At 40.7% G+C, this 22700-nt stretch overlaps 1 protein-coding gene across 1 annotated transcript; it reads left to right on the forward strand.

Moving 5' to 3' along the window:
- Nucleotides 1-21335: 21335 nt before the first annotated feature.
- On the forward strand, nt 21336-22166 carry LOC142202884 (olfactory receptor 8D2-like). Its single transcript, XM_075273235.1, has one exon. The coding sequence runs from the start codon at nt 21336-21338 to the stop codon at nt 22164-22166; it is 831 nt and encodes a 276-aa protein (XP_075129336.1).
- Nucleotides 22167-22700: the final 534 nt, after the last annotated feature.

The following is a 22700-nucleotide window of genomic DNA, read 5'->3' on the forward strand; positions in this document are numbered from 1 at the left end:
GATTAGATACATGCCTCTGCACACAGTACCACAAGCCAGAGAATTGGATACGTGTCTCAGCACACAGTATCACACGGGGGAGGATTAGATACGCGCGTCTGCACACAGTACCACACGGGGGAGGATTAGATACGTGCGTCTACACACAGTACCACATGCCGGGGGATTGGACACGCGCGTCTACACACAGTTCCACATGCCGTAGGATTAGATACGCGCCTCTTCGCACAATACCACACAGGGGAGGATTAGATACGTGCATCTGAACACAGTACCACACAGGGGAGGATTAGATACAGGCCTCTGCACACAGTACCACATGCCAGAGAATTAGATACGCGTCTCAGCACACAGTTCCACATGGGGGAGGATTAGATATGCGCATTTGCACACAGTACCACACGCCAGAGTCATTAGATACGCGCGTCTGCACACAGTTTCACTTACTGGAGGATTAGATATGCGCCTCTTCACACAATATCACATGGGGAGGATTAGATATGTGCATCTGCACAAAGTACCACACCAACAAGGATTAGACACTTGCATCTAAACACAGTACTACATGGGGAAGGATTAGATACAGCTTTACTCCAGTTATCCATAACAACTGATCACAGGTTTTTCACTGACATCCAAAATGAGATACACATAATCACATGACGCTTATGGACATACACACAAACCACATACAAAATACACCAGTGCAAAATTGGACAATTCTTATGGGGCCACTACACAAACATAAAATGTAATATACCCGTGCGAAGCTGGGTCCTCCCTCTAGTATAATATAAGGGAAACTCTTATATACAGTCCTATGAAAAAGTTTGGGCACCCCTATTAATCTTAATCATTTTTTGTTCTAAATATTTTGGTGTTTGCAACAGCCATTTCAGTTTGATATATCTAATAACTGATGGACACAGTAATATTTCAGGATTGAAATGAGGTTTATTGTACTAACAGAAAATGTGCAATATGCATTAAACCAAAATTTGACCGGTGCGAAAGTATGGGCACCCTTATCATTTTATTGATTTGAATTCCCCTAACTACTTTTTACTGACTTACTGAAGCACAAAATTGGTTTTGTAACCTCAGTGAGCTTTGACCTTCATAACCAGATGTATCCAATCATAAGAAAAGGTATTTAAGGTGGCCAATTGCAAGTTGTTCTCCTATTTGAATCTCCTCTGAAGAGTGGCATCATGGGCTACTCAAAACAACTCTCAAATTATCTGAAAACAAAGATTGTTCAACATAGTTGTTCAGGGGAAGCATACAAAAAGTTGTCTCAGAGATTTAACCTGTCAGTTTCCACTGTGAGGAACATAGTAAGGAAATGGAAGACCACAGGGACAGTTCTTGTTAAGCCCAGAAGTGGCAGGCCAAGAAAAATATCAGAAAGGCAGAGAAGAAGAATGGTGAGAACAGTCAAGGACAATCCACAGACCACCTCCAAAGAGCTGCAGCATCATCTTGCTGCAGATGGTGTCACTTTGCATCGGTCAACTATACAGCGCACTTTGCACAAATAGAAGCTGTATGGGAGAGTGATGAGAAAGAAGCCGTTTCTGCACGTACGCCACAAATAGAGTTGCCTGAGGTATGAAAAAGCACATTTGGACAAGGCAGCTTCATTTTGGAAACAAAAATTGAGTTGTTTGGTTATAAAAAAAGGCGTTATGCATGGCGTCCAAAAAGAAACAGCATTCCAAGAAAAACACTTGCTACCCACTGTAAAATTTGGTGGAGGTTCCATCATGCTTTGGGGCTGTGTGGCCAATGCCGGCATCGGGAATCTTGTTAAAGTTGAGGGTCGCATGGATTCCACTCAGTATCAGCAGATTCTTGAGAATAATGTTCAAGAATCAGTGACGAAGTTGAAGTTACGCCGGGGATGGATATTTCAGCAAGACAGTGATCCAAAACACCGCTCCAAATCCTCAGGCATTCATGCAGAGGAACAATTACAATGTTCTGGAATGGCCATCCCAGTCCCCAGACCTGAATATCATTGAACATCTGTGGGATGATTTGAAGCGGGCTGTCCATGCTCGGCGACCATCTAACTTAACTGAACTTGAATTGTTTGTCCAAAATACCTTTATCCAGGATCCAGGAACTGATTAAAAGCTACAGGAAGCGACTAGAGGCTGTTATCTTTGCAAAAGGAGGATCTACTAAATATTAATGTCACTTTTCTGTTGAGGTGCCCATACTTTTGCACCGGTCAAATTTTGGTTTAATGCATATTGCACATTTTCTGTTAGTACAATAAACCTCATTTCAATCCTGAAATATTACTGTGTCCATCAGTTATTAGATATATCAAACTGAAATGGCTGTTGCAAATACCAAAATATTTAGAACTAAAAATGATTAAGATTAATAGGGGTGCCCAAACTTTTTCATAGGACTGTACTATTCCCCAAGCTAGTAGTTTCAATCGAATAGAGTTTTAGAGTATTCATCTTCAAGTTTTAGATGTTTTATTTTTCTTTAGTTGATTTCAGAGTGTCCAAGCTTTCCACGGTGTGATATTGGTAATGCTTCTTTCAGTCCACAAATAGAGTTAAATCTTATATCTTCCTACAGTATGTCTGATCTTAAAGGGGTTGTCCTATCACAAGGATCCTATCTATACTGCTAGTTTATGAGGATTTAAGACTTTTCCTCAATGCATTGCTTTATCAAAACTGCTTTGTTTGACCGCTATCTGTAAGGATTGGAGTCAGGGTCAGGCAGTGCAAAGTGACACAGCTGAGAAAGCAACACTGTGCAACTAATGACAAAAGGGGTCGAAGGCCCTGAGGCTAGAACTATGCTGTAGATCTGAGATGCAATCCAATGAGCAATCCAAGTGTGGAATCTATCAGAATTAGTCCAGAATTGGACCAGAAGGGAACAGAAGGTATCACAAACCAACCAATAAAATTTATCTATTGTCTAACAGAAATGCTTCTCACTATAATCACTGCTGTTCTTCCTATACTTGTAAAAACCACTTCTCTACCCCAAACCAGCCATGTCAGCAACAAAATCCACATCTCTCCCTCTCTCCTACCCCACCATCTGACTTTCTCTGCACAGCTACTCACAAACCTCCAAGCTTTCCACCCCAGGCACACACACCCTCCCCACACCCTCTCCTACCTACACCTGCTGTCCCTCTCCCTGCTACTCCTTACATCTAGTGATATATCTCCCAATCCTGGATCACCCCAGCAAATTTCTACTGCCGGCTCTTTCCCCATACCCGGCGTCAGCGCTTAGAACCGCCTAAATCTTAAACCTATCTTACTCGCTCCTGTCCTCTCTGGTGCACTATGGAAAGTCACACGCAATAAACTACATCCACGACCTCTTCATTTCTATTGCATTTATATTTCTCGGCATCACAGAACCATGGCTGACACCATCAGACACTGCCTCCCCCGCTGCCCTCTCCTATGGAGGTTTGCAATTCTCGCAATTCTCACACACTCCCTGCCCAAACAATTAACCTGGTGGAGGTGTAGGCGTCCTCCTGTCATACAATTGCTCCTTTGCATCAATCCAAGCGCTACCTGGCCTCACCGCCCCCTCCTTTGAAGTGCACTCTGTTCATATCTACTCACCCTCCAACCTCCAACTTGCCATCATATATCGACCGCTGGGAGCTACCACTACCTTCATCGACCATTTCACCACCTGGCTCACTCACTTCCTATCCACAGACACTGCCACCATCATCATGGTGGTTTCAACATCCCCATTAACATAGACCACCCCCCGCTTCCAGTCTCCTGTCCCTCCCGGCCTCCTTTGGTCTCTCTCAATGGTATTCCTCTGCCACCTACAAAAAAAGGGCACACGCCAGACCTTATATTCACCCGCCTCTGTTCTATACGCAGCCTCTCTAACTCTCCGTCCATGCTCTTTGACCACAACCTGCTGACATTCTCTGCCCTCTTCTCTGTAATAGACACCCCAACCCCTAAACCAACACGTCCCCACAGGAGCCTTAACCACCTTGACATCCGCACGCTCTTAGACTCTCTCCTACCACTCGCTGACATGTCCTCATTCTGGAACGCATGTGCCGCTGCTGCCTTCCATAATACCACCATTACCTCAGCCCTTTATTCTGTGGCCCCTTTCACAAACACCAGAGCCTGACCGATCAATGGGCAATCCTGACACACTGACATGGCTAAAAAAACTGAGAAGAGCCTCGCAGGTTGCAGAACACTTCTGGAAGAAAAGCCACTCCCAGAAGGACTTCCTCAGTTATAAAGAGGCAGTACTTGCATTCAAGAACACACCCACTTCTGGGGGCCACACGGTGGCTCAGTGGTTAGCACTGCAGCCTTGCAGCGCTGGAGTCCTGGTGTTCAAATCCTGCCAAGGGGAAAAAAAAAACACCTCCAAGGAGTTTGTATGTTCTCCCCGTGTTTGCATGGATTTCCATCCCATGTTCCAAAAAGGCATACCGATAGAGAAAAATGTACATTGTGAGCTCTATGTGGGGCTCACAATCTACATTAAAAAAAGAACACACTCACTTCTGGAAAGCAGGTCTATTTCCCCACACTCATATCTGCCCTATCTCGCAACCCCAAACAGCTATTCTCCACCTTCAACTCCATCCTCCTGTGCCCCTCCAACGTCACTTATCTCAGCTGATGACTTTGCCTCTTATTTCAAAAGTAAAATTGACACCATCAGAGACAGTCTCACCCTATACCCCCAGCAACCACTCTACCCAACTGCTTGGTTCTCCTAATCTTTAACCTGTTTCTCCACCTCCCTAATCTCCAAATCCCACCTCACCTCCTACGCGCTTGACCCTATCCAGTCCCATCTCATCCTCAGACTCACTGAAGTCATCACCCCAGCCCCAACCCATCTCTTCAACCTATTCCTAGCCAATGGATCATTCCCCTCTGCCTTCAAGCATGCTACTGTCACTCCTATACTTAAGAAACCATCCCTCAAGCCATGACTTTTGGATATGGGATGTCCCTCACTCTTTCCTAAAACCACCCAAACTACGGTAAATGTTGACTTTGAAATAAATGCACAAAACACTTTATTTTGGGTGTCAAAATGGCCACAGCTTTATTAAACTCACAGAAGTAAAATAATGACAGATGGAATCAGGTGAAGTGCTAGACCATTGGGATTCACGAATACTGTGAGATCCCCAGCTGTCTGACATACAGCACCCGGCCAGACAGCTACTGCACAAAGAAGAAACTGCAGGAGTTCCCCCATCCCAAAGTCATGTTCCCCTTTGCTTATGGCTACGGGGGTGTCTTCCTCTCCAACCAACTATCGCCCCATCTCATTGCTCCTGTACACCTCAAAACTGCTTGAACAACATGTCCACTCCGAACTATCCTCCTATCTCTCGTCCAACCTGCTCTTTGACAGACTTCAGGCTTCAGACCCCATCACTCCACTGAAACTGCCCTAAACAAAGTCATTAATGACCTTCTAACCACCAAAGCCAAGTGTTGGTATCTCAGACCTGGCCCTTTCCTGGATCTCCTCATACCTCATCGACCGCAAATTCAGCGTCTCCCACTCGCATACCACCTTCTCACCACGTCCTCTCTCCGTAGGCTTCCCCAAGGCTCCATCCTAGTGTAATAGGGAGCAGGTGATGATGTACGCAGTAACTGCACGAAGCCACGGAACAATGATGTAACACGGTTTAATAAAGAAATGAGGGGAGGGAAATGAGAATGGGAGAAAAGGTAAGAAAGAAGTAAACAGTAGTTAGGCAAAATTAATTCTTCAATATGTGGTAGATACCCTTCTAATGTACTTTGTCAGGATGTGCATGCATTGACTAGGAGAGGTCTCTCTTAAAGTAAGTCAGTAACACGGTGCACCATATCAATCTTTCAGGCAGGGGCCTGTTTTATCTTTCAGCACACAAGGCTACTTTAAAGCTTAACTGAGCTGTATGGCCGCTCACTCTTTTCGCCCTTCCACGTACCTCCATTGACAAGTTGACACAAGGCAGGAATAGTGAAGTCTCTCAGGGTCCATGGCAAACAGCAGCAGGACCTCTCAGCAACACATGTCTCTCCTTAAGCCCCCAACTTCCTGTGTTCACACTCTTTTCCTCCCTGGTTCATACTATTTTTCTCTGAGCTGTAGGGGGGGGGGGGGTTCTTTTGTCATGTAGCTTTGCCCTGCAATTCAGACTTAGATGGCAGAAGATCAGACAAATGACACAGTTATTCAATAAAGCCCTTACACTAGGACCCCTCTTATTCTCCATCTACACCCTTGCCCTGGGCCAAGTCATAGAATCTCATGGTTTTCAATACCATTGCTATTGCCAATGACACTCAAATATACCTCTCTGACCAGACATTACCTGCCTGCTGGCCAGAGTTCCAGATTGTTTAGCGGCTGTAGCCTCCTTTCTCTCCTCCCGCTTTGTCAAACTCAACATGGAGAAAACAGAGTTCATCGTCTTCACCCCACCTCGTACAGCCCCTCTACCTTACCCATCTATCAAAGTTAACGGAACCACACTTACCCCTGTCCCACGGGTCCGTTGCCTTGGGATAACCCTGGACTTCAACCTATCCTTCAAGTCGCACGTTCAAACCCTCAACACTTCCCGCTGCCTCCAACTCAAGAACATCCATCGAATCTGCTCCTTCCTCACCCCAGAAACTGCTAAAATGCTAGTCCATGCCCTGATAATCATAATCTCTTAAAAGTCTAAGAAAAGTAAAAATAATTTTATAGTTAAAATATTAATTTGAATATTTTCAAAATATCTACAACCATTCCCAAATGTACAGCTGATAAGCTGAATGTTTCCACTTGATATATTGTATTAGGCATGTATTTTTCTATGTATTACTTTTCGGAGTGCCTCTTTAATGTCCTTATTCCTCAGGCTGTATACTAGAGGGTTTAACATTGGAACCAAAGTAACAAAAATCAAGCAAAAAATAATATCTTGTTCTAAAGAATTTGACAAATACAACAACATGGCGGAACCAAAGTACACAATAACAATTGTTATATGGGAAGAGCAGCTTGAGAACGTCTTCCATCTTCCTGTTGAAGATTTGATTTTCAAGATGGTGCATATGATGCAGGTGTAGGAGGCCAAGATCAGACAAGAGGGAATAATCCCAATAGCAATGAAATCTATAAAAGTCACTATCTGTAAAGAGGTCATGTCACTTACGGAAGTGAGCATCAGGGGTTTAAAATCACAGAAAAAATTTTTGATCTTCACTAAGCCAATGAATGTCACTGTATTGCAGAGATGAGTTATGATGGAGGCATTGATAAAAGGCATGAACCATGCAGGCAATACCAGCAAGACACAAACCTGTTTACTCATAATATGGGAATAACGTAGAGGGAAGCAAACTGCGACATAGCGGTCAATGGCCATGGCGGTCAATAGAAAGCACTCTGTGTCTGCACACATTAGATACAAGTACAACTGGGCCATACAAGCGGTATAAGATATAAGATGGTCACCAGTGTGACATATATAGATCAGCTTAGGGAGGGTGGTGGAGACGTACAAAATGTCCAATGTGGACAGATTACACAGGAAGAAATACATGGATGTGTGTAGCCGAGGATCGAGACATATCAATGTAATGATGAGAAGGTTCCCGCTAAGAATAAGAAGATAAATCAGCAAAACTACTGTAAAAATTATTGTCCTTCCATGTGCAGATATGGAGAAAGCAAAGATGTAGAAGACGGGCTCTGACGTGTCATTGGTTAATTCTCCATACATGTTATATCCTGAAACAATGAAGAAAACAAACCATTGTAATATTGTGTATATCAGTAACAATACATAGGAAAGTTATAAATAAAAATTAGAGTGTAGGTTGAAGGTGGTTTGCCATTAGAGATGGAAGAATTAGTTTGCAACAAACCGGATTCGATCCAAATATTCCAAATTGTTTGGTTGAGATTCAGTTGGGATTCGTCATGGATAAATTAAAATGTCTGCCTTCAGTAAATTCTCTTCCTTTTTCGGGCCTCCTCATGGTGTCTGGCATTCTGTGTCTTCCTCCTTGATGTTTTCTGCCAACTCATATCACTGTTGAGGCCCAAATAACTGGCCTCAGCACTGACCATGGACGCATGACATCACAGAATAGTGCCAGGTGGCATGAGGAGCCAGAGAAAGGAGACCCAAAATCTAAGAATTTCAATTGTATGATAAGAAATTTGCAATAATGGCGAACTAGCAAATATTCATGTTTTTCTCATCTCCATTTTTAAGTTAAATGCAAGTTGGATACAATAAATTATTGTATGGCTTACATTACCATATATAGTATAGTAATATATATATATATATATATATATATATATATATATATATATATATACTATACATCACTCAGGACTCAAGAGACAGGAGGTAATGCTGTAGACAACTCATGTTCTATGGTTTACTGTAGGTTCAGAAAGGCGCACAACCTTCCATGACGGCAAAACTTTCATCCCCAAAATGGAGGTACAGGTCTTGAAACCATGAGATTGGAAGCAAAGGTTTGTAGATGGTTTTCCCTGGTATCTGCAAGTGTTTCTGCTAGGGCTGGCAATTTTCTTTATCCAATTTTTCTAAAATTTTTCTTTCTCAATAGACCAAATGATGATGTTGGCCATTGTCTATGGTCAGTCGAGCTCTCCAGTTACAAGTGAACTGGACAATAGATAGTAGATCTCAATAGAAATTCACACTAAAGTGATTCTTGAACTCATTGTCTTTGTCTGTTAACCATGGTTATCAAAAGGGCTGGATAGGCTACAACATGGCTGCTTGTAAAATCGAAATCATAAAGAACTGATGGCAGTAAACAGGTGTCAATGCAACTGCACGCACAGTGAGACAAAGGTTTTTTGCAGCTGGTCTGGTGTCAGGAAAGGCAGAAAAGAAGCCAATACCCTAAAAAACAAAACAAAACATTAATATTATTAATAATAATAATAATAATAATAATAATAATACATCTTATTATTATAGGTTGGACATATTCTGCAACACTTTACAAATCAAGGATTAAAGTACAGACAAAATGAAATTTTACAGAATAATACATCAATTTGCAAAATGGGATTGAGGGCCCTGCTCGCAAGAGTTTACAGTACAATCTGTGAGATAGAAGAGGTAACGCAAGAGGTAGCAGGACCGAAATGACATTCAACAGCAAGGGATTGGACAGGAGTGAAGTTATTCTTATCGATGAAGCTCCCATTAGATTGAAAAATGATTTTCCAAAGTCATGTGTCATGCCAACAGCAAAGAGTCCTTAGACTGTCTTTGTGTAGGGTTGCTTTTCAACCCGGGGAGTGGGCTCATCCACAATTGTGCCGAAGAACATTACTATGAACGCAGAATGCTATGTAGACTTCCTTCAAGAGCAGCTTCTACAAACCATCTTGGAGCAATGTGGTAATTAATAGAGATGAGTGAGTAGTATTCGATCAAGTAGGTATTCAATCGAATACTACGGTATTCGAAATACTCGTACTCGATCGAGTACCACTCACTATTCGAATGGAAAAATTTGATGCAGAACCAGCGTTGATTGGCCGAATGCTATACAGTCGGCCAATCAACACTGGTTCTTCTCCTACCATTAGAAGTCTTCTCCGCGCAGCGTCTTCTGGCTCTGAATTTACTCTGCCAGGCATCGGGCTTGGGCAGAGCCTACTGCGCATGCCCGCGCTACAAGAAAATGGTCGCTTTGCTCTGAATTCACTCTGCCAGGCATCGGGGCCTGGGCAGAGCCGACTGCACATGCCCGTGCTACAAGAAAATGGCCGCTTTGACTGTAAGCGGCCATTTTCTTGTAGTGCGGGCATGCGCAGTTGGCTCTGCCAAGGCCGATGCCTGGCAGAGTGAATTCAGAGCCGGAAGACGCTGCGGGGACGCTGCACGGAGAAGACTTCTCGGAGAATCCAGCCCGACCCTCACTCGTGGACTTGGTAAGTTCAATTTGATCGAATGTTGCCTACCCCTGAAACGAGCATTTTTCCCCCATAGAGTATAATAGGATTCAATATTCGATTGAGTAATCGAATATTGAGGGGCTTCTCGAAACGAATATCGAATATTTAACTACTCGCTCATCTCTAGTAATGAATGATGATTTTTCCATCACGATGGAGCACCATCTCACAAGGCAAAAGTAATAGTACTAAGTGGCTCGGTGAACAAAACATTGAAATTTTGGGTCTATGGCAAAGAAACTTCCCTGATCTCAAATTAGGTGGACAAATAAAAACTGTGATTGTTTAGGTAAGATTGGGTTCTCAGGGTTGGCCAAGAGGTTGATATCCACCATGCTAGGGAGAATTGTAGAAGTCTTGAAAAATAAAGGTCAACACTGTAAATATTCAGACTTTACATAAACTTGATTTGTTAATAAAACTGTAAAAAGATATTCTGAAATGCTTATAATTGTACATCAGAATAGCATAAATATCTGGCTAAAATATTGAAAAACACTGAAGCAGCAAACTTTATAAAACCAAAAATCCTTTTAGTCTCAAAACTTGTATCCACCACTGTGACTACTATATTGTATACCAAATGTTTGATCCATGAATGGCAGCAATGCTAGGAAACCATCATGTCACTTATTCTCCTGTTGGCTTCTCTTGGCTAGATTCCAAATAAACTATTAAAAATATTAAAAAGCCATATTAATAGGTAAGTCATTAGTGAAGGCATTGGTTGGTTGGTTGGATGAGCTAGATAGGGCTAAATATCCAGATTTGGGATGGCAAAGTGGAGAACAGTGGAGACCAAGACAACATCAAAACAGCAGAGGCAAGAAGTCATTTAAGGTAATACTGCTTAGATTTTTTAAAAAATTTCTGTACATTTTTTACTCTATTTCCTAACTTCCTCCCTAACTATATTTAATAAACTGTATCTCCGTACATTACATTATCTAACTCAGTGTTGAATGAGAAATCCTGCTCTGCCATATCTATAGTTATTGAAAAGAGACCAAAGATCCTCCGTACCTTGGTCTTGTGTTGTAGTGATACACGGGAATTACCAGTGAGGATTCTTTTTATCACGTTCTGGATCATCCGGGAGTTCTCGGGAAGTGACCTGTTTACTATCAATTTATCACTTGGGAACCGTTCGGATATATCGGATTACTGATGAAATACACAGGGGGGGAATGGATTGTACAATGTAATTCTGTGTTTTTGAAACAAAAGTCATCGAATAACTCACTTGATTTATTGTAGAAAATTGTGGCTAAAAATATTTAGTATATTTACAACCAGGTAGCAAACAATTATACCATTTTACAAGGTAAACTTGGGTGGAACTGTTACTTAAAAATTAAGTATTTCTCCCAGAAAAGTATTGTGATTACACATTTTGTTTATACATATGTTTATTGTCCTTTTGTTTGTTGGAACAAGGAAAAAAAGCCAAAGCTCACACAAACTCCAAAAATTGGCCAGATAAAATTACTGGCACCCTCAACTCAATATTTAGTTGCACAGACTTCGAAAAAAAATTAATGAAATTAATTGCTTTCTATAACCATCCACAAGCTTCTTACATCTCTCAACTGGAATTTTGGGCCTCTTTTCTTTTGAAAACTGCCCCAGGTTTCTCATATTTTTTTTTTGGGGGGGAGCCTTCTCTTCTTCTAACAGTAGATGTAACATCTCTCCACAGGTGGTCAATGGGGTTCAGACTCATCACTGGCCACTTTAGAACTCTCCAGAGCTTTGTTTCCATCCATTTCTGGGTGCCTTTTGCAGTATGTTTGGGGTCATTGTCCTGCTGGAAGACCAATGACCCAGGATGCAAACCAAGCTTTTGACACTGAGTCCTACATTGCGACTCAAAATCCTTTAGTAATCTTCAGATTTCATGATGTCTTGCGCGCAGTCAAGCCTAAGCCTGCGGGAAAGATAGAATTACGTTGGAACTTGCCTGGAGCTTCTTATCCACCATCTGGACTATCCTGCATTGCAACATTTCATCACTTTTTTTTCTCTTCCTTCCATGTCCAGAGAGATTAGCTACAGTTCCATGGGTTGTAAACTTCATTATGTTGTGCTCCATGGACAAAGGAACATCAAGATCTCTGGCGATGGATTTTTAATTGTATCCACAATACACAAGTCCTCAGTACCACAGGTGAGTGTGAATGGGCATCACATGCTTGGAACAAAGTTCTTTACCTACAGTTTGAAAATGTGTCAACAATTTTGTTTGAACCAGTTTGAAATTTTGTTTGAAATTTTATTCAATTTGCCATTTTTTTCTATATTTTTTGTGTTGTTCAAATACACACATAGAAAATAAACATGTGTATAACAAAACGTGTAATTGCAATCACTTTCTAGGAGAAATATTTAATTTTCTGCAAAAATTTCAGGGGTGCAAAAATTTACAGCGCCATGACTTTATGAAACATTGCAAACACAATATACACAGTGAGCGGCGCATTACTAGAGTTGAGTGATTGGAAAAGATCGGATCTCGATCGGCGATTGAGCAAATTTAACGATCGGGATCGGCTAGAAAATGATCGGAAATCGGATTTTGAAATCTCAAAATCGGCTCAACCCTAAAAGTGACTTTTCCCATAGAGAAGCATTGATTAGGGTTAAGTGATCGGGATCGAGAAAGATCGGATCCCAATCGGCAATCAAACAAATTTCACAATCGCGATTGGGATCGGCTGGAAATATCTACAACCAGTATCAAATGTACAGCCCACAAGTTGAATGTTTCCACTTGATATATTATATTAGACATGTTGTTTTTCTATGTATTATTTTTCGGAGTGCCTGTATAATGTCCTTATTCCTCAGGCTGTATACTAGAGGGTTTAACACTGGGACCAAAGTATCAAACATCATGGAGAGAATAACATCTTGTTCTTGAGAATTTGATAAATACAACAACATGGCAGAACCAAAGTACACAATAACAATTGTTATATGGGAAGAGCAGCTTGAGAACGTCTTCCATCTTCCTGCTGAAGACTTAATTTTCAAGATGGTGTATATGATGCAGGTGTAGGAGGCCAAGATCAGACAAGTGGGGATAGCCCCAATAGCCACAAAATCTACAAAAATCACTGTCTGTAAAGAAGACATGTCACTATAGGAAGCGAGCATTAGGAGTTTACATTCACAGAAGAAGTTTTTGATCTCTACTGAACCAAAGAATGTCAATTTATTAGAGAAATAAGTGATGATGGAGGCATTGACAGTAGGCATAAACCATGCAGGGAAGGCCAACAAGACACAAACCTGTTTACTCATAATAAGAGAGTAATGTAGAGGGAAGCAAACGGCGACATAGCGGTCAATGGCCATGGCGGTCAATAGAAAGGCTTCTGTATCAGCAAACATTAGATACAAGTACAACTGAACCATACAAGCTGTATAAGATATAACATGGTCACCAGTGTGACATACATAGATCAGCTTAGGGAGGGTGGTGGAGACGTACAAAATGTCCAACATGGACAGATTGCACAGGAAGAAATACATGGATGTGTGTAGCCGAGGATCGAGACATATCAATGTAATGATGAGAAGGTTCCCACTAAGAATAAGAAGATAAATCATCAGAACTGCTGTAAGAATTATTGTCCTTTCATTTTCAGAAGTGGAGAAAGCAAAGATGTAGAAGACGGGCTCTGACGTGTCATTGGTTAATTCTCCATACATGTTATATCCTAAACAATGAAGAAAACAAATCATTGTGATATTGTATATATCAGTAACAATACATAGGAAAGCTGTAAATAAATATTAGGAAGAGAGTGGGTTGGAGTTACAATGAACCAGATTTCACCCCAATATTCCAAATTGTTTGGTTTTTAACCAAAACAAATAATTTTGGGTTTCTCAGACAAACTAAAAATGTCACAGGTTGATACTCTAGAATTTCTCTAGACTCCCGAGTATAATAGGTGGAAGCCCAGAGGAGGTGTAAAAATTAAAAAATATTCCTACTCAACTTCCATTACCTTTTGTGGTCCTCTTTGCTGCGTCTGTCACTCTGTCTCTGTTTCCTTGCAGGCATCTAGTGCTCTTCTGTGATGTCTTGCATCTGGGGTTACTGCTGAGGTCCAATAACAGAGGGTCGGAGTAATATTCCACTGAGTTTCAGGCACTCTTCAGAGGTGGTGCAGTGCACTATGGATGTGCTTGGTAGTAAACTTCAGGGCATAGCATATGGTATGATTGAGGTGTCTGGTGATGATTGGGGTGCCTTTGATGGTATGGGTGCAGGAATAAAGGACTTAAGAGACAGAAGGTAATGATACAGGCAACTCATGGTCTATGGTTTACTGTAGGTTCTAAAAGGTTCACAACCTTCCATAACAGCAAACCGGTCCACAAAAAGGAGGTACAGGTCATGAAATCATGAGTCTTGAAACAAAGGTTTATAGATGGTTTTCCTTGGTATCAACAAGTGTTATGGTAGGGTTTCAGTTTCTCGAATTTGTGTTCTTTTCTCTCTTATTTCTACCTCAGGTTCAATAAAACTAAAAGTTTGCTGCTTCAGTTTTTATAGCGGCAATGCGGATGGCATCTTAAGACTAGATTAGGTGCTTTAAAAGGGAAAAGGTGCTTGAAATCATTGTCTTCTTCTGTGAACCATGTTTAATATAAGGGCTTGACAGTCTACAACATCGTTGCTTATAAAATATAAATCCATTATTTATCAGATCATAAATAACTTCAAGAAGAGGTTCAAGTATTGTGAAGAGGGCTGTAGGGTGCCCACCAAAGTCCAGCAAGTTGCAAGACCTTAGAAGAGAGGTTCAAGTACTGTGAAGAAGGCTGTAGGGTGCCCACCAAAGTCCAGCAAGTTGCAAGACCTTCTAAAGAGGATTCAGCTACAGAATCCATTCGATACCAGTGCAGAGCTTGCTCAGGAATAGCAGTAGACTGGTGGGCCGCAACAAAGCCAATTCTCTCCAAGATAAACGTCAATAATAATATGTTTTATTTATGTAGCTCCAACACATTCTGCAACGCTTTACAAATCATGAGGTAAAAGTACAGATTACATGAGATTTTGCAGAGTAATAAATCAATTTGCAAAATGGGATTGAGGACTCTGGCTTTTCTTGGTTAGATTCCAAAAATACTATTAAAATCAATAAAAGACGTATTAATAGGGAAGTCATTAGTGCAGCCATTGTTTGGGTAAGGTAGATAGGGCTAGATATCAAGACTTTGGATGACAAAGCGGAGACCGAGGCAACATCAAAATAAAAGGACTTGAGGTTATTTAGGCCGAAATAGGGAAATATGAAGAAATTTCTTATTCTTCTCTCTTCTGCTAAATCCACTCCCAACTTTGGCTCAAAAAACCGCAACAAAATCTGCAGCAAAAAAAGCTGCATTTCCACAATGTGGGGCCTCAGATTTAAGGTAGCATTGCTTAGAGTCTAAAATTTTTTATCTGTACATTTCTATTCTGTTTCCTAACTTCCTCCCTAAATATACTTCTTAATGTAAGGATTGGAGTCAGGGTCAGGCAGTGCAAAGTGACACAGCTGGGAAAGCAACACTGTGCAGCTAAGGACAAAAGGGGTCGCAGGCCCTGCGGCTATGACTATGCTGTAATATCTGAGATGAGGCAGACCAATGCACTTCCTAATTGAAGTGCGCCTACCAAGGCTCCTGACACTACTATCCGGCGGCTAGGATTAGGGGAGAGGAGGCCCTGAAAGTCCTAGGGACTGGAGTCACGGGGTCACACCGAAACAGAAAGCACAGTGTAACTGCAATGCAAAACAAAAGACTAAACAGAATGGAACCAGGGAGGACCACAAGTCCCAGCAAGACACAGAAGAGAAGGTGAGGTCAGACGAGCAAGAGGTCAAGACAGGAGATATAATAAAGGTACCGAATCAAAAGACAAGGGAGAGTCAAAAATACAAGCCGGGTCTAAAAACCAAGAGACATATGGAAAACAAACAGACAGGGAATCAGACTGAGCAGAGGGACCAGGAAACACAAAGTGAATGGCTGGCAAGGATCCATGCCTGGGTGGGGTTTAAATAGCAGCAGAGAACACACCTGATGGCTAACAGCATGGAGACTGAGAGCAAGGAAAAGATTAACCCTTAATGACCTAAGCACACCCAATAGAACTCCTAACACGTCTCCCAGGGAGACGCCGCGCAGCAAGGAGACCGCGGCGACTCCGTATCCTGACACATAAACTGTATTTCTTTAAAATCTAGGTTCTAGACCCTTCTAAATATGTATAAAAAATAAAGTAACAGTGACCTCTTTACTGTATTTTCTTTTTGTAACTCAGTGTTGAATGAGAAATTCTGTTCTATCACATCTGTAGTTATTATACAAGGACCAAAGATCCTCCGTACCTTGGTCTTGTGTTGTAGTGATACACGGGAATTACCAGCGAGGATTCTTTTTATCACGTTCTGGATCATCCGGGAGTTCTCGGGAAGTGACCTGTTTACTATCAATTTATCACTTGGGAACTGTTTGGATTTTACCACTGATGAAATACACAGGGGGAGATCATGGATTGTACAATGTAATTCTGTGTTTTTGAAACAAAAAAATGTAAGTAGTCATTGAATTTCTCACTTGATTTATTGTATAAAATTGTGGCTAAAAAATATTTTGCATATTTACAACCTGGTAGAGCATTTCCTTTTGTTTTCCTTTTTTACAAGGTATTGGTGTTCATCAGAGATGTTTTCTGGGATATACTGTATAATGTTGAGGAATACCGTGGTCATTAAAAGTTTGAGAATTTTCCATTTATCGGTATAAATCTGAGCAAACTGCATCAGATTGTCTTACAAATCCTAAAAGTAGATAAAGAAAATCAAATTAAAAAAAAAAAAATGTACCATTTATTATTCTATACCAGGGGTTGGGAACGTACGGCTCTCCAGCTGTTGCAAAACTACAACTCCCAGCATGCATACTGGCTCTGCTGTTCTGGGAACTCCCATGGAAGTGAATGGAGCATGCTGGGAGTTGTAGTTTCACAGCAGCTGGAGAGCCAAAGGTTCCCTACCCCTGTTCTATACAATATACTGGGAAGCTGGAAAAAATTTTCGGAATGGTGTAGAATTGGAGAAAAACTGCATTTGTGTGACGTCCTTAAGGGCTTTGTTTATACGGCATTCATTCTTCAGCCAAAATGACATGTCACCTGTATTCTCTGTTTCAGTACAATTTACATTTATATGTAGTTTTATTTACATTTTAACCCGATGATAAAAAAATCTAAAAATTTTCTTAACAATCGTTATATTCTGACACTCGTAATTTTTTTTATATTTCCATGTACAGGGATGGGTAGGGCATCTTTTTTTGTGGGTTCTTTCAGCACTTTTCATTCTATTTTCCCGTTATGGCGTTCACTGAATGGGAAAAATATTTTTATAAATTTGTAGAACTGGTATTTTCAGATACGTAGATACCTAGTGTGTATTTTTTCACAATTTTGTACTTTTTTTTTTTTTTCTTTAAATGTAAATTGTGAGCCCCACATAGATCTCACAATGTACACTTTTCCCTATCAGTATGTCTTTTTTGGAATATGGGATGGAAATCCATGCAAACATGAGGAGAACATACAAACTCCTTGCAGATGGTATTTTGCCCTTGGCGGGATTTGAGCACCAGGACTCCAGCGCTGCAAGGCTGTAATGCTACCCACTGAGCCACCGTGTGGCCCCCACAATTTTGTACTTTTATATATATTCTAGGGAAAGGGGTATGGTTTGAACGTTTAACTCTTTTTTAGCCAGGATTTCCACCCACCTTTGCCTGATGCATCAGAATAAATCATTCATGCTTCCTCACCCAAACCTTTACAAAAGAGATTGATTTCTTCTGGCTACTTGCCTTAGCTACTATTCTGAGGCTGCCACACATCTCATGCCAAGTGCTCCTTCTTACAGTAAACTTCGTAAAAACTGCGTCACGTCTCCCCTCCCAGTACCTGCCCACACTCTCCTAACCTGGCAGGGAAGGGGCCACGAGGCGAAGAAGACTGCAGCTGGAACGGCAGCGAGGACAAGAAGAAGGAGGACCAGCCATCTCTGGAGGTAAGTGGACACCAGGGGGGACTAAGTAGCCAGGGGATTAAAAAACAATCCTCTGGCTACTTAGTGATTCACTGCACAGCGTGGATTCTAACAATTGTTAGATTCCATGCTGTATAGTGAATAGGATTGCTTTTAAAATCCGATCTCCGATTAATAAAAAAAATCCCATTGACTTGCATTGGGATCGGAATCGGGTTCGAATGAAAAATGATCGGAAATCGGATTTTAAAATCGATCCTGAAAAGTCAAGATCGTCTCAACCCTAGTAAGGACCCTACAAAGTTGCCCACCAAATGTCATTTTGAGGAAGGGGGTAGTCTCTACCACCTTACCAGATCGCAGCTTGCTGACAAGCGTACATGGTAACCCCCAATTTTCATTTTATTTATACACATCAATAAATATTAATAGAGAAACAGCAAATTGTACAGTTCTAAGGAAGAATACTTCAACTTTATTACATGCATAATACAACAAATATATTAGATAAATACTGTATAAGATCATGTAACTACTCCCCATCTCCCCATGACGTGTATTAAAATGATGTTTATTTTCTAACATGGCACATAACATAATACCCTGCAACCCCTCTGTATAATGTAACTCCTTTCCCATGGGATAATAAACTAAACCTGTGAAGTCTATGAGGAATTAATTCTATCAAACCTACTGAAGATCAGCAAACTAATAAATAATGCCGTAATAATGTACTCTACCCATGTGTCTGGATGATCTGGGCATGTCTTATTGATACATATCCCCACCATTGTACTAGGTATATTGTTTCACAATATTGCTGAGGTATCTTATGGATATATATACGAATTAATCAAATGAGATTAAATATCTACATAGTAGAATTGACATACTATATATACTGTATGTATTTGTACATAATAAATACAGTCAGATAGATAGGAGATAGATAGATAGATAGATAGATAGATAGATAGATAGATAGATAGATAGATAGATAGATAGAACAAATGAAAGTCAGACATTGCTTTTCGCTTCAACAGAATTGTTTAAGAAAATAAACCTCATGACACAGCCTGGACAGAAATGATGGTTCCCGTAACTTAATATTTTGTTGCACAACCTTTTGAGGCAATCACTACAATCACACAATTCCTGTAACTGTCAATGAGACTTCTGCACCTCTCAGCGGGTATTTTGGCCCCTCCTTATGAGCAAACTACTCCAGTTGTCTTGGGTTTGAAGGGGCCTTTTCCAGACGGCATGTTTCAGCTACTGCCAAAGATGCTCAATAGGATTTATGTCAGGGCTCATAGAAGGCCACTCTAGAATAGTCCAATGTTTTCCTCTTGGCCATTCTTGGATGTTTTTAGCTTTGTGTTTTGGGTCATTATCCTGTTACAAGACCCATGACCTGTGACTGAGACCAAGCTTTCTGACACTGGGCAGCACATTTCTCTCTAGAATCCCTTGATAGTCTTGAGATTACATTGTACCCTGCACAGATTCAAGACTCCCTTTGCCAGATGCAGCAAAGCAGCCCCAGAACATAACAGAGCCTCCTCCATGTGTCACAGTATGGACAGTGTTCTTTTCAAGATATCCTTAATTTTTCTGTCTGTGAACATAGAGCTGATTGTTTGATTTTTGTCTCATCTGTCCATAAGACATTCTCCCAGAAGCTTTGTGTCTTGTCAACACGTAGTTTGGTTATTATTACTTTTGTCAGATTCAAGTTATTTCTGTGACTATTGTGGGTTTTTCTTTCATTAAACGAGGGGTACCAACAATTTTGTCCACGTGTGTAGATAGATGATTCTGAACAATGCACTTTATTTTCTACCTCTCTAAATGTTTCTGCCTCTATCTAAGTTGCTGATCAGTCCCTGTTACTAAGGGTGTTCTGTCTTTAGTTATCTTCGAAATGAAGACGGAAACAGAGTCAGTGGATGGAAATGAGGCTGGTTTTTCATATAGTGAAGTCCCCTGACGAAGCCCACTTGTGGGTGAAACGCGCGTCGGGCGTTCCTGATACTGCTTAAGTATGTGTGGGAGACATTAACAATATAAGTGCAGGTTATTGTGGTGACAACTCTCTGTGTTATTATGGTTGGTTTACTACCAAGGTGATTCCTTCACCATGAGAAACTGTTTGATATTGGTATATGATTAGAGTCTTGTCCCCTTTATATTGGTGTTATTGTTTCTTTATTTACCCACCTCTCTATGCAGTATACTGGTAATCTGGTACATGTGGCTATATACACCCCCATTATAATTGTTGCCAGTATATTTATATACAATTGTATGTTACCTTTTTAGTGTAAATTAATAAAGTATTACTATATTTTATTATTCTATATCTGTGGTTGGACTGTTCTTTATGGCTCTATATGGAATTCCCACACTAAAGTGTCAATATTAGCCTTGGTTGTATTCATTATATAGTGAAGAGGAGATGAAAATGGAGAGGAGATAGGCTAGTCTCTCCTCACCCCCTGTACATGTCTGCAAACAGCTTTCCCTGAACACTGCACAATAAGTAGAAGAGTCTACTATGTACTTGTATCCCTGACTGCTTGTGATATTTTTGAGGGGTTAGTCACAGCACTTTTGATTGTCTCTTTCATTATGTCAGGTATATATTTATCTGTATCATGTCCTGTATTTGCAGTCCTGTGTCCACTGATCTCCTATATTATGGTCTCTTGCTCTTTATTCATCTATTTGTTTGCTATTTTACAGTTACTCCTGGCAGAATTTCACATGTAGAAACCAGTTGTTTAATAAATAAAATAAAAGTGGAATAATAGGTCTATAAACAGCAGAAAAACTGATAGGACACCATGTATGAAGGCTTGTACAGCCAGAGAACAGACTTCCCAGCAAGACCATGCAAATATTGCAACTTTCTACAAAATCTTAGATACCCTTTAAAGTCAAATTCATCTCATTTTTGTTTGTTCCATTTGCTGTGGTAAATCCCGTACCTTGCAGAATGGTAAAAATTGAAAATTATCTATGGAGGAAAATAATGGCCATACAAAGAGGATTCTTCATAGACAATGGATTTCACCCGAGTCTCTTATCATTGTAACCAAGAAGCCATTGCTTTCCCATGATCCATAAAAAGAAATGACCTCCGACAATCATACAACACAATTGGATTTCATTATTGTTGGGTTTTCCAATTTTCCTTCTCTACAGATGTCTTTCATTTTGTTTTTTCTCTTGTCTTATATGACCACATTGATCGCCAACCTCTTGCTCATTTCTCTCATAGCTTCGAGCACTTTGCTGGTGACCCCCATGTACTTCTTTTTGTGTAACTTGGCCATCTTGGACATCACCTACACGTCTGTCACTTCTCCAAAGCTAATATGCATCTTCATCATGGCCAGTAGCTCCATGTCTTACTTGGAATGTATTATCCAGTATACTTTCTTTCTTGCTTTTACTTGCGTTGAGTACTTCCTTCTCACAGTCATGTCTTATGATCGCTACGTGGCCGTCTGTAGACCTTTACACTATCAAATGGCCCTCAACAGAAGGTTTTGTAATGTGGCCTGCTCATTCATCTGGCTCGGTGGCTTCCTTACCAGTATACCTATATCCGTCACCACATCTCAAAATGTCTACTGCTCCTCCAATGTCATCAATCACTTTTTTTGTGATATTGCAGTATTGCTAGAACTTTCCTGCACCAGCACAGCCTCTACTCAGAACATCATATTGTTTGAAGGAGCCTTGATCTTGACCACCTGCTTCTTGCCCACGGTGGTCTCCTATGTCTTTATAATTGATACCGTCTCCAAGATAAAGTGTTTAAGTGGGAAACATAAAGCCTTCTCCACCTGCACCTCTCATCTTACCACAGTCATTCTGTTCTATTCAGTGATTTTTACGCTCTATATGATGCCGAGAACTTCACTTACCCAGAATCAACGCAAAGTCATAAGTGTCCTTTATTCTAATGTCATCCCTATGCTGAATCCCCTGGTCTACAGCTTAAGGAACAAAGATGTAAACCAAGCCTTGAAGACTATTATAAGACGATTATCGTTGGTTTAGCAGTATCAGAGTATGACAAGTCATAGGCTCTAAATGGGGTTCTTCTCATTGACTTTTGAGAGTTCATTATTGTGTCTTTGGCCGACTGGAGTCTCCACTGGTACTACAGCAGGCCAGTCTAGCTCCAAGTTAGAACGAACCTTGGAAAATTACAGGTTTCAATAGGACTACATATAAGTGAACTGATTCACTGATTAGAACTGGATTTGACCAAAATTTTCCAAAAATTTAAGGTGTAATCTGAACTTAAGACTTAGGATTTGTCATTAACAAAACAGTCTTATACTCTGCAGTTCCATCAGAGTATAATAAGTGGAAGTCCAAGGGAGGTGAGTAAAAATAACAAACAGTTAAAATCACCTTGCCTCATCTCTTCTCCTTGTGTTGTCCTCTAATCATAGATAGAGATGAGCGAACAGTAAAATGTTCGAGATTCGATATTTGTTTCGAGTAGCCCCTCAATATTCGACTACTCTAATCGAATATCGAACCCTATTATAGTCTATGGGGGGAAAATGCTCGTTTCAGAAGTAG

This window comes from Leptodactylus fuscus, chromosome 5 (assembly GCF_031893055.1).
Source record: "Leptodactylus fuscus isolate aLepFus1 chromosome 5, aLepFus1.hap2, whole genome shotgun sequence".
NCBI lineage: Eukaryota > Metazoa > Chordata > Amphibia > Anura > Leptodactylidae > Leptodactylus > Leptodactylus fuscus.